Source organism: Impatiens glandulifera, chromosome 5 (assembly GCF_907164915.1).
Source record: "Impatiens glandulifera chromosome 5, dImpGla2.1, whole genome shotgun sequence".
Classification (NCBI taxonomy): domain Eukaryota; kingdom Viridiplantae; phylum Streptophyta; class Magnoliopsida; order Ericales; family Balsaminaceae; genus Impatiens; species Impatiens glandulifera.
This window is the reverse complement of record NC_061866.1, coordinates 42,304,348-42,317,779: the sequence shown is the minus strand read 5'-3', so window position 1 is coordinate 42,317,779 and position 13,432 is coordinate 42,304,348. Positions and strand designations below refer to the sequence as shown.

The window sequence follows — 13,432 nt, the reverse complement described above, 5'->3', positions numbered from 1 at the left end:
ATATATATGGCCTACAATAGCTACAATCCTTATTTTTCTTCCCCGGTCCCTTTAATTAACACATGTCTTCCTTTATTTGGTAGCCTTTTACTATTTTTAATATCCTTCTTAATAGTGTCATGTTATCAATTATAATTATTAATAGACCAATTATTGATAAATTGGATACAAACAATCATTGAGTGTCAACTAGCAAGTAAATTGAATTACTAAAGTTTTTACTCTCTTTTATTAATTTTTAACGTTAAAATATTATATTTACATTCTTTACAAAAATTGCTTAAGAATCATCCGACCTAATCATGCATGAATACAAGATGTATAATCGGGTCAAACTTGAATTGGTGTATCCAAAATGATTTCATTAGGGTCCTTTAGCTTTTGTTTTTATATCCTCTATTAGCTAGGTTTCTAAAGTTTAGATAGGTTTGTGCAAATTTGACTAAATAAGTATTTTTTTTAAATAATTTTAAATAATTACCTATAAAAAATTAAATTATAAAATAATGTCAACAAAATCAAAATAATTAAATAAAAATATAGATATTAAATAATATAACATATTTGTAATAATTAAAATTTATTAAAAAAGATCAAACAATATTTTTTTAGTGTGACTCTAAAGATCCATAACGATGAGTGATGAAGTAAAGAAAGCCGAACAAACCGATCAAATGGTGTCGGATATCAAATATTCTGAGCGGCAATGAAAATTATCCTTAAACGAGTATTGGTAAGCAACGATGAAAAATGTTATACAAAGTGATAACTGACCATCTACATATATATGATCAAAAAAATAAAAAACCCAAAAAAATAATGGGAGGATAATTGTAAGAGGAGCTTCAACTAAAATATCCATTTTAGTGACTCTTTGTTAAAAAAAATCTATATCCAATATTCATCTCTTTTACTGCTAAGAAGGAGATGTACATGAACTCAAGAAATGATCATTACAATCAGAGAGTATTAATAAACGACCCACCATTCGTTGAGAATATTTTTCTGATTATAAAAACCAGGATAAAAAATAATACTTCAACCACTTAAAAATATTTTTTTAGAGATGAAATAGAATCTTATGCTAATTTTAAATTATATTTGACTCAATAAATTATAAACTTATAAAATTAATAATTTATTTGAACTTAAAAAATATATAGTTATTTATAAAATTAATCTAAAAATCAAATCACACACAAAATAATTAATAGTTATAATGAAAGAAGCTCTAACAATCTTTTCGAGTATTATAGGTTTATACATCAATGAGGACAAAAGGCAGACTTTCTATGGAGGGGTTAATGAAGAAAGGAAGGAAAATATAGGGAAGGTGAACTACCAGTGAAATACCTTGGAGTACCCCTGTCATCAAAACAACTTCGATATAATCACTTCAGACAACTAGTAGAAAATGTTAGAAATTATGTCTTGGGTTGGGCTACGAAAAATCTATCTTATGCAGGTAGAATTGAGCTCGTTAAAAGAGTCATCTTTGGAATTATTGGCTACTAGGCACAACAGATAGTCATTCCAAAGAAAGTAATGGCTGAACTCGATAGAATCATGAGAGATTATATATGGGGAACACAAGGTAGAGGAGGCAAAAAAGTCAAATGGGAGGATGTTTGCACTCCCATAGAAGAAGACAGACTAAGAATAAAAAGTTATGTTGAATGGAACAAAGCCCTCACCATCAGGAGCTTATGGGAGTTGGAGAAGAAAGCGGACTCTCTGTGGGTCAAATGGGTGCATACAAGATTTATGAAAGAAGAGCAGAGTATCTGGACACAAAGCATCAATGAAAGAATGGCATGGTCGTTGAAGAAGATCCTAAAAACAAAAAAGATGTCTTTCAAATGGTGCAAACCACAATTGGAAATGGAAGAGGGGTACTATTCTGGCATGATCCCTGGCTGAATAATATTCTCATTATATTCAAAGAAGAAATGCAAGGAAGCAGAGTTAGAAGAGAATACATAAAGTACACATTTAGAGACGTTTATGAAGGTAAATGTGATTCACTTCTGAGGCGTATTCCAGAAGGCGATAGAATCCTTAAACCTAATGAGGCAAAAGCAACTTAATAAAAGAAATGATGAAATATGCTGCAAAACAGAAAGCAACGAGAAGTTCATTACAAGAAAGGCATGGGAAATGGTTAGAACAAGAGGATAAGAGGTGGATTGACATAATGTGGTATGGTCTCCAAAGATTATTCCTCGTCACCAATTTATTCTCTGGCTGGTATACAGGAAAATGTTGACAACAAAAGACAGAATTCGAAAATATATAAACATTCTTGATATCAACTGTATCCTATGTTCGGGAGTTAAGGAAAGCATAAACCATTTATTTGGGGAATGCTCTTTTGTAATACAAATATGGAGAAGCTATGCTGCAAACATGAACATCATCAACTTTCCAGGAACATGGGAATAAATCCAAGAATGAATGAAGAATAAAGCAAAAGGAAGATCCTTCTATTTAAGTATGTTGAAATGCTACTTTGGAGCAGTAATCTACAATATCTGGAAAGAAAGAAATTCAAGAACTCATAGTGAAGAAGTAGAACTGCTGAAGATATTTGGGGAGATATAAATTCAGATGGAAATGGACTCATTCAATCCTAGAGAGGAATCGAAAAAAAATAAAGAGAATAGAAAGCTCTGTCAGATATGGGATATTTTATTTGAGAAAGTTACAAGTAAAATTAAAGTAAAAATGTTATACACGCTAATTGATTGTTGTTGTTGTCTGTAATTCAATTATTGTTTCATTATCAAATCTAGAAATTGTCTAGATCTGATCTTAAACTTTTGTATTTTTTTCCCCTTTTTAGGTTTTTTTAATTAAATGGCACTAAACTGTTTTCCAAAAAAAAAATAATAGTTATAAAAATAATTATATGAAGTTATATTTAAAATAAATAAAAAAAGTCACTTTTTAAATTTATAAATACAAATTCATTTTGTTTATGTAAAATCCTTTAAAGTTAAAATGATTTGTAAACTGTAAATTTTAAAATCATAAATTTAAAATGGTAAAAGTTTAACAATAAGTATAATACGATTCTTCTTTTAAAACATAAAATTCATATAATTTTAACAATTATGTTCAAATTTCAGACCTCGTGAAAACTAATGAATTAATGATCAGGTAGAACATAAAGAAACAATCTAAGGCTATATATCACTTGTGAAGTAAACCTGAAGATCATCATCTAAAACCTACAACATAATCAACAGATCATAAGATTCAGATTTGCAAAATCATGGCTCAAGGTAAGGGACCGCCATGTTTTGTCGTGTGAAACCTTAATGAATGTTTTTTGCGATAAAATACTTATACTACTACCCTTCTTGAATTTTTTTTTTGTATTTATCTTATTCATTATAAATTATCCCGTTTGTGATGAACATTTTCGTTTGATCGATAGCTCACTGTGAAAGACGGGATGATATTTGTATATTTCCAACTCCGCTCCAAACACAAATATAATTTTCATAAAATATACTTATAAAAGAAAATTCTCCACCCTTAAAAAAAAATTGTTCAAAGGGGAATAGGAGATACCTATCATTGGTCTTGTTTTAGACAACACAACATTAAGGCCCAATAGCATGTCATATATAGTCAGTCCATTGAAGGAGGCTCCATTAATACATACTCTTATGTATTTGGTACTAATTATATTGATACTAGTTATAAGGTATAAGATGTATAAGCTCTATCAAAATATTATTATTTTTAACTTTTAATCTAAAATGTTTTATTTAATTTAAATATTTTTTATAAGAAAGAAAAATAAAACTATTTTTATTTTTTACTTTTACAATTTAAATATAATGGTTATTGCGAGAGTGATTTTGATTAAAATTGTAAAATAGAGAGTTTGTATAAAATAGTTGACCAAGTGTAAACTCATAATATTTAAAGTTTATTTTAAATCATAAAATTTTAATTTGAAAAAATATTAGTTATATATAATTATTATTTATGTATTTAATTAAATATTTTATACTTACTCAATTTTAAAAATTTATATATTTAAATATAAAATTAATTAAAAAATAATAATAAGTAAAGAACACTATAAAAAAAGTTTTACTTAAACAAATAATTTATTTAAATAAATAATAATTTTATTTTTTAATTCTTAAATATAAATATACTTTTTTAAAACATAAAATCGAAATTATTTATAAACTCTTAAAATCGTAAAATCTTATTATTGTAAATTTAAAATATTAAGAGTTTACTTATTTAAGAGTTTACTTAAAATCATACTCATTAACCTTATGTGAAATCGTAAGAGTCAAACCTTATGTGAAATCGTAAAAGTCAACTCGAGATTTTAACAGCATTATTTTGTACAAAATACTTATTTCTAAAAAAAATTAAATATATACTCTCAAAGTCTGAAAAATTAAAACTCTAAGAGTTTGATTTACTATTTATCCTTAATGATAAATTTATTTTCTTAATATAACTCTTATTTTATAATAGAATTATAACTTAGACCTGTTTGTTTCAAGTTATTTAAATAATCTGGAGGGATAAAATAATGATTATGGATGATAATTTTGAGAAAATAATTATGTTTTTTTAGTAAAAAAACTTAAAGGGTATTTATATATATATAAATAAAATAAATATTAATAATTTAAAATATAAGATATTTTAGTATTTTGGTTAATAATTGATTGATTTTATGAATGAAAGAGAGAGTGACGTGATAATTGATTTTATTAAATTATTTTAAAAAACCTGAATAAGAACAATGTCTTAGGAATTGGTCCTAACCTTCAAAAGTTAACTTGGAGCTTCTTGGTTTATTTGGGTCTTTATTGGAGATACTGTTTTAAGAATCGATAAAAAAAAAAAAATTTATTTAAGTTAAATTATTAACATATTATTTTATATTTAAATTTTAAAAAAATTAAATAATTTAATACCAATAAAAATACTTTATAATATCTTATAACAAAAATAACAAAAACAAAGTTGTGTGTGTGTCGAAAAAGGAATATATAGATCTAGATTAAATAAGCCAGCATTATCATATGATGATGACGATATCATTATGGTCAATTTGTCACATAGAAGAATATTATTGAAAATCTCTAAAAATGCCATTGGATTAATCAAAGATGTCTAGACTATGCTAATTAATTTATAATATAATAATTGTAATTAAAAATAATATAATTTAACTTTTCTTACATTTCTTATCGACACGTATGCATTGGATTATGTGTGAGGTGGACAAACAGTCAACAAACACAACTTTCAAATTTATTCTTCAAATACCCATTTTTTCTTTTAAAGTCCCACTCAATTTCTTTTTTTAATTATTCCACTTTGTTTTGATTTGTTCAAATTCTGAGTTAGATTTGAGATTCAATAAAAAAAAAAATTATCTTTAAATATTAATTTAAATAAAATAATATTGTTAGTTGTCAGACCAGAATAAAACAAAGAGATCCGAAATTGAGTGGGCAGTAAGAGGGTCCAATGCATTGTCACCATTGCATTGCGAGTGGATATTATTATTATTATTATTATTATTATTATTATTGTTGCATTGGATTTTATTAAAAATAATACATGTTCATTTGTCTTTGACTGGTCACTCTAACCAAAGTTTGATTTTAATACTAATACTTACGTGTCATTTTTTCTTATAGAAAAACTTGTGTGTCATATTATAATACCACATGCATGGGTTGGGTTGGGTTGGGTTGGTTTAATTCATTGTTAATGGAATGTAATTTTACAATTTGAATGTAATAATGTAATAAAACTTGATTCAAACTTAAAATCAAATCTAATCAGTTCAAAATGAATAAAACTAAATGACCGGTAATTTTTAAGTGACGATAGAAGTACCGCTAAATGACTTACCAATGATTTAATATGGAGACACATAGTTCAGTAGTAGATCACATAAACTCATGTACTTAGGGTTCGAGTCTTCAACCCCGAAGCATTTAAAAATGAAAAACTATAATAAAAGAATTTGTGTGAGAAAAATATTTTTTATAAGCAAAATCTCATATGAATCTACGTTCACATGTGATGATGGACAAAGTAAGTAATTTTAAATAAATTTATTTACGACTTATCATCTAAACCCGAATCGATATTATTTGAACTCAATTTAAAAAGGTATTTTCAAATGGCCCAAGGATCATATATTAATAATACAGTTAATACATTGAATTGATTAATTCTTATTTAGTGTAGAGACTCATATCTTAGTGATAGAACACATGAAGTCGTGTTTTTAGGATCATGAATTCGAGTCTTCATTCAGGACCATTTTAAAAAACATAATAATTCTGATTTCGTAAAAGCTGATCGAATTTTCTTTTGTTATAAATCAAAATATCTCACAAGAAGCAAATATAGCCTAAAGATAAGGCTAAATTGCACAAACATGACTACAAGTTGAAGGTAAACCATAAAGAAAGACAAACCTAGAGAAACCAACTAACATTGACCGACAAACCCATAGAAAACCCTAATGGAACAAAACAAAAACACAGCCAAAAGTTGTATCAATTTGAAGTCTTTACATTTCCCTTTACAAACTAAGTATTGAGACTACTCCTTGTAGTCTAATGCATTGTTCTTTAATGTTCAAAACTATTTGAGGGTTTCCGATGAACTAAATGAATATGGAATAATTCATGCATGTGTCCATTAAGAGGTGCTTAGATTGGTTTATATTTTGCATTTTTGGTTGGATAAATAATTTGTTGGCAATTTGATTATCTTTTGATCAGATATTTTCTTAAGAACAAAAAATATATTTAATGTAACAAGCCTTCCCCCACAAAGATCATTTTAAATTCCATTTGTAGGCTTATTTTGTTAAATTCTTATAATATATTTGTGATCATATATTTAATACATTTTAATCATTTCAATATATTTATTTTATTTGTTTCTGATTATCTAGTTTATTCGTTTTACGTTTAAATACGTTTAATATATTTATTGAGAATGAATTTATAATATTGTTATGGTATATAATCTTAATATAAGAATATATATTAATTTTTTATAAGAATATATATTAAATTAAAAAAAATTATATCTTTTGATATAAAAAAGTAAAATTAACATAAATAAAAAATATATTTTTTATTATGAAAATATAACTAACAAAATATGGTAAGAATATTTTGGAGATTCTTTTAGAATTTTGAATAAAATATTGATATTAACTTAGTTAGTGCTTATTTAAACGTGTAATTGGAGACTTAGAAAGTCAAATACTCTTTAATTGTGAAAGAAACTTTATAATACTCTTTTTAACATTCTTGATAGTAAGTTAGATGTATCTTGTATTTTGAAAGTGGATATAAATTCGTTTTGGCCAAACTATTATAAATCTTGTGTTTGCATTTTTTAATAATTCTCTTTTATTTCGACAAATTATTTAGTGGTGTTTTATGCATTGAAATATATTTCATTTCATAATATCACGAGTGATATCAATATTGGAGGGAGGTGAAAGAAATTAAAGGTGTTTTGTACCTCCATTGAACAAACTAAGAGGATAAATTGTAGACCATAAAACAATGAAGAAGACATATTTGCAAAAGATAAAAACTATAATGAGAAATAAAATAACTAAAAAACGCAAACACGAGATTTATAATGGTTCGATCAAATTAGACATACATCTACTTTCGAATAACAAGTCTAACTTTGTTAATGAAAATGTTTGAAGAGTATTAAAATGTTTCTCACACAATTAAAATTCATACTCAAATACATAAGGTATAGATGCTCTCAAAACAAAAACTTTTATCACATTCAATAAAAAGAAAAGTATTAGCTAGTTTGAAAATACCAAAATCAAGAATAAAATTTATAAAAATTACAAACTTTCATCCTATTATTAAAAATTCATTCTAATCTCAATAAGTTTAATCTCATCAGAATTAGACGAAACTGTGTCCTCATAAGCTGATAAACATCATTTTTTTTGTTATCTCACTTGATTTAAAATTAAGGTACTTATTAAATATAATATATTTATACATTTAATTAATTTAATTTATTCACTTTTTTATAATTACTAATTTTTAAAATACATAAATTAATTAATTATTAATAAAAAATATTTAAAAATTAATGGATGAGAGAAATAATTAATTTGAATAAAAAATAATTAATAATTTTTATATTTAATTTTTTATTATCTTATACATATTCATCAAATATAATATATATTTTAATTTATTAACCTTCTATATTATTACTCTAAAAAATATATAAACATGTATTTAAAATTTATTAAATAAAAGAAAAGATAATTAATAATGAAGGGAGAAAAAAGAATATGTTTAATCATTAGAGCATTTTCAACCGTACTCCATATCTAAACTCAAAATGGGTTTTCAGTCATTTTTCCTCCAATACTCATTCTTAAACCCAATGATTTTCACCCATTTTGCAAATATGCGTTTACACGGTTCACAATCGCAAAACTTTTTTTCATTTTTAACCCCTAAACTTAGTTTAGGTATATTTTATATATTAAACTTATTTATTTAATTTATTTATATAATTTATTATTTTAATTAATTTATATAATTTATTTATGTAACATAAATTTATAATAATGTTCAAAATTAATAATAATGTCTAAAAAAAAATTATAATAATGAAGAATATTTAATGATATTTTTGTAATAATGTTTGTTTTATCGATCATTATTATTTTATACGATGTTCTTTTTTATAATATTTTTTTTTGTATTATTAATTTTTTATAATTAATTTACAATTAAATTTAATATAATAGGGTGATATTAAAATATTATGGTATAATTTATAACATTGAAAAATATATGAATAATATTAAAAAGTTATAAAAGTTAATATAAAAAATAATATTTTAAGAATATTCATTTAATTTGAGAATGAATTTAAAATTCGGTTTTAAATAGTTTAAGTTCTAATTAATTTCTACAAATTTGATTGCTCACCTATAATTACTCATATAAAAAAATCAATATTCAAAGGATAATTATTTGTTCTTTAACATCTATTAATCCCTATCTTGTTTTCACCAACATCCTAGTCAACAAAAATAATTTCTTGCTAAAATAAAATTTATTTAAATGTCACTTTCCAAATTAATATATTATTCAAATTTAAATGAACTTATTACAATCTATACATATATATTTTATCCTAAAATTCTATAACCAAACAATATAAGATATTACTGGGGCCACTGAGCAATATATACTTTATTATTATTATTATTATTATTATTATTAATAAATTAGATAAAATAAATTTTTGTTTATTATATTATAAACAATTATTTCTATATGATCCACCCAAAGTAGGATAAACTGCTATATTATATGGTTAAGATTCAGATTTGGAGTTTCATTTCAGATTTCAACATATTCTTCAAACAACAATGCAATTAAAGGAACTAATTCAAGTAATTGATCATGTTCATGATTGATTTCACATCCAAAATCCATTCCTCTGTACACAAAATTGATTTTTTCCATTCCCAAATTGCAGAGATAGATATATATAAATCAATCAGAATATAACATTTAAAGAAACAAAATCAAACCATAGCTATGATCGATTATCAACGATAAACGGCATCAAATGAGGAGTAGGAGCAGACTCATAGCAGAACGGAGATGCAGGATGATGCCACTTCTTAAATACCGTCGTCGGTGTCTTCTCCAGATCCTTTGTTTGGTGAACAGCGGAGGAAGATGATGATGATTTCTTCATCTCAAGCGTCGTCCAATCTCGTGATGATTCAGGTGATGTAACGAGAGGAGATAGAAGAGGAATCGCGACGTTCCAATCGGAGATCGGATTAATCTGTAACGAAGCCGGCGCTTGACGCTGCAATCGACTCGATTGTCGCCGTGCGCCGGCGAGATTTGTCATCGGCTTCTTCTTATCCGCCATTGATTTGGAATGGAGCTTGATATTAATGGCGATTGATTGATTGATCGATGGATTGAAGAGAGAGAAAACGGTTTTGCGGAGAGAAATGAAGATGATGAATTTATTATATAATGGGACATGTGGATTACACGTTCTATGTGGGCTCCACTTTTTCAAAAGAAAAGACGGTCAAAAAGATGTGATCTTTACGGCTTGTCGGCTCGGCTTCTCTAAGTCGACCTTTTTTAAAAAAAATATTTTTGTGTAAATTTAATAATTATAAATAATGTTATATGTTAGAGAAAGAATAAAATGTGTAAGCATAACATAATTCTTTAAATTTAAGATTTCAAAATTTTCTATTACATGAAAAATATTTCATCATGTTTTCTCATTAGATGGAAGAATAAATTTGTAAATCATTTAGATTAACTCAAATTTAAATCTAAATTGAGATTGGAGATTCATATTAGAAAATATATTTTGATTAAAGAACTTATCTTATTTATGTATTAAGTTCAATTCTTATTATGGTTACGGTGCATTTAAGTGATTAGTAATATAAGTGTTTTTATTCTTATATGGTGAAAAGAGTAACCTAAGAAAATAAAATGTCACGGTTTAATTCTCAAAGGAAGGTGAACGTTAGTTATCCTTATTTAAAGTAAAAAAAATTATAATATATATAAGTGTTCTTTATCTAATTATGTTTGATGAGAGCTCACAATATATATTTGTATTAATATGAGGAAATTTGTATAATTTTCATTATAATGGTATATTAGTCATGCACTAATGCATTTAAAATAAAATGATAGACTAGTGATTAAAAACTTAAATTTCACATTTTTAATTATCATTTATAACATTTTTAAGTTAGAGTATATGGGTTAATGTCTTTTTTTCTTTTTCTTTTTTTGGTTAGTTTTTCAAAATTATAAAATAATAATAATTTATTATGTATCACAATCTATTATATGAATAAAAAACTATTGTTTAACAATTTAAGAATAATTTTAAAATCAAACAATTTTTTAGTCAAACATAATTATACCCATATTAAATAGGTCACATTTTAGTTTTAGTTTCAGTTTATAAGCATGAATAAGTCCCAATTGAGTTGTAAGTGTTAAAATAATTTTAGTAAATAAATTATGGTATGTAAATAATATTAAATTTATTCAAATGTACGACGAATACGTCAAATAATATGTAGTAAATAAGAAGAATAAATTAGAATAATTGTCTAATAATATGGAGTAAATAAGAAGAATAAATTAGAATAATTAATCACATGAAACACATCTAACGTTAACAATTCAAATAAAATATCATTAAACATATGAGTATTTATCTAATAAGCTAGAACATATAAACTAAATCAAACTAGGCCACATTCATGAAGATTGTTTACTATTTGCATATGATATTTGTTTTTGCCTTTATAGTAAAATATATTCTCATGGATTTTGGTCAAAGATTTAAGTATCCTAAATCTATATATCTAGGTCTATTATTTATTGTCTTGTATTATTGCTATCACATTAAAGCAAAATTTCTTGCAAAAGATGGTGATGATATCTTCTTAAACACACAAAAAAAAAGTCATTAGACATTTTAAGCATTTTTTAAATTTTATACTAAAATAGTGTTTAGTTTGGACTCTCTTATTTTTAAGATAGAAACAACATATCTATATCTATATATATATATATATATATATATATATATATATATATATATATATATATATATATATATATATATATATATATATATATATATAATGATGCTTAATTTTTAAAGTGTCCGGATTGCCGGGTCGAGAGCTGTGGTTAATTTGAATACTTGGGTCGATTGTGGGTTGACCCGTTTTTAAATTTAAAACGGTTAAAAATAAAATTAAAAATGCTAGAGGTATGTTTCGAACTTGCAACCTAACAAAACAAGTACAACTCTTTAACCAACTAGGCTACAAAAACTTTATATTTTAAATTCAACACCAAATTTGATAAACGCAGGACGTTTTAATATTAATATAAGTTCAACTTTTTAACTAACTAATCTATATATATATATAATGATGCTTAATTTTTAAAGTGTCCAGATTGCCGAGTCGAGAGCTGTGGTTAATTTGGATACTTGGGTCGGATTGTGGGTTGACCCGTTTTTAAATTTAAAACGGTTAAAAATAAAATAAAAAATGCTAGAGGTATGTTTCGAACTTGCAACATAACAAAACAAGTACACAACTCTTTAACCAATTAGGCTACAAAGACTTTATATTTTAAATTTAACACCAAATTTGATAAACGCAGAACTTTTTAATATTAATATAAGTTCAACTTTTTAACTAACTAATCTATATATATAATGATGTTGAGTAAATGGATACCTGGGTCGGATTGTGGGTTGACCCCCATAAACTTAAAACGGTTAAAAATAAAATTAAAAATGTTATCCGTAATTTTTTTCACGATTTTTTATATTATTACTCGTGCAAATCTATATATCTAGGTCTATTATTTATTGTCTTGTATTATTGCTATCACATTAAAGCAAAAATTCTTGCAAAAGATGGTGATGATATTTTCTTAAACACACAAAAAAAAAAAAAAAAAAAAAAAAAGTCATTAGACATTGTAAGCATTTTTTAAATTTTATACTAAAATAGTGTTTAGTTTGGACTTTCTTATTTTTAAGATAGAAACAACATATTTTCAAATAAAAACTAATGTAAATCATGTTTGCTAATGTTTGTGACACATTCAATAATAATTGAAGCGGCCACATTAAATGTATTTAACTATATAGATGAAAATCAATCAAACATTAATAATAACCTTTGAACCAATATTATTTTCAAGTATAACCTTTATCTTTAATGTAAAGTTTTATTAAATAAAATGGATTAACAACTTAACTTTGAACCTTATAATTACAATATATGTATCAAGTTTAAATATGTAACATTAAAGTTATTGATTAAAAAACTCACATAATTGTAAGACTACAAAGCTTCTTTTGATTAAAATTAAATTAGGGTCAATTAGTTTCAATTTTGTAATCAACTATGATTTAAGCAAATATATTTTTTTATTTTTTTTGACATATTTGAATACAAAAATTCAAATTCATAACATTGTGAACCTTAGTTCTTACACAAAATAAATAATATAAGATAATATTTTTTACAACTATTTCTTAATTAGTTGAAATGAGTTTATATATAGAGATGTATATATTTAACTAGAAAAGGGTAAGAAAATACTATTAAGGATTATAACTAATAATATTAAAATTAATATTTTTTTTTTAATTTAGAATATTATCATGATCACATAGTCATGACATTCACTTAAAATTAAAGTGTTTTAATTAAAATGTAATTTAATTATAATTCTAAAAATAAAATTCTAATTTCATTCCTCTAATATTTTTCAAATCCAAACATAAACTAATGTTTTAAGATGTGGATATT

The 13,432-nt window shown here is 24.6% G+C and overlaps 1 protein-coding gene across 1 annotated transcript; it reads right to left on the bottom strand.

Moving 5' to 3' along the window:
• Window positions 1-9,473: 9,473 nt before the first annotated feature.
• On the bottom strand, window positions 9,474-10,040 carry LOC124940404 (uncharacterized protein At4g14450, chloroplastic-like). The gene has a single exon (XM_047480919.1). It carries the CDS (start codon window positions 9,970-9,972, stop codon window positions 9,625-9,627), a length of 348 nt encoding a protein of 115 aa, XP_047336875.1. The 5' UTR covers window positions 9,973-10,040; the 3' UTR covers window positions 9,474-9,624.
• Window positions 10,041-13,432: the final 3,392 nt, after the last annotated feature.

Bases quoted from the DNA above. Each gene is read 5' to 3' on its own strand.
- LOC124940404 (XM_047480919.1), bottom strand. From the start codon at position 9,972: ATGGCGGATAAGAAGAAGCCGATGACAAATCTCGCCGGCGCACGGCGA.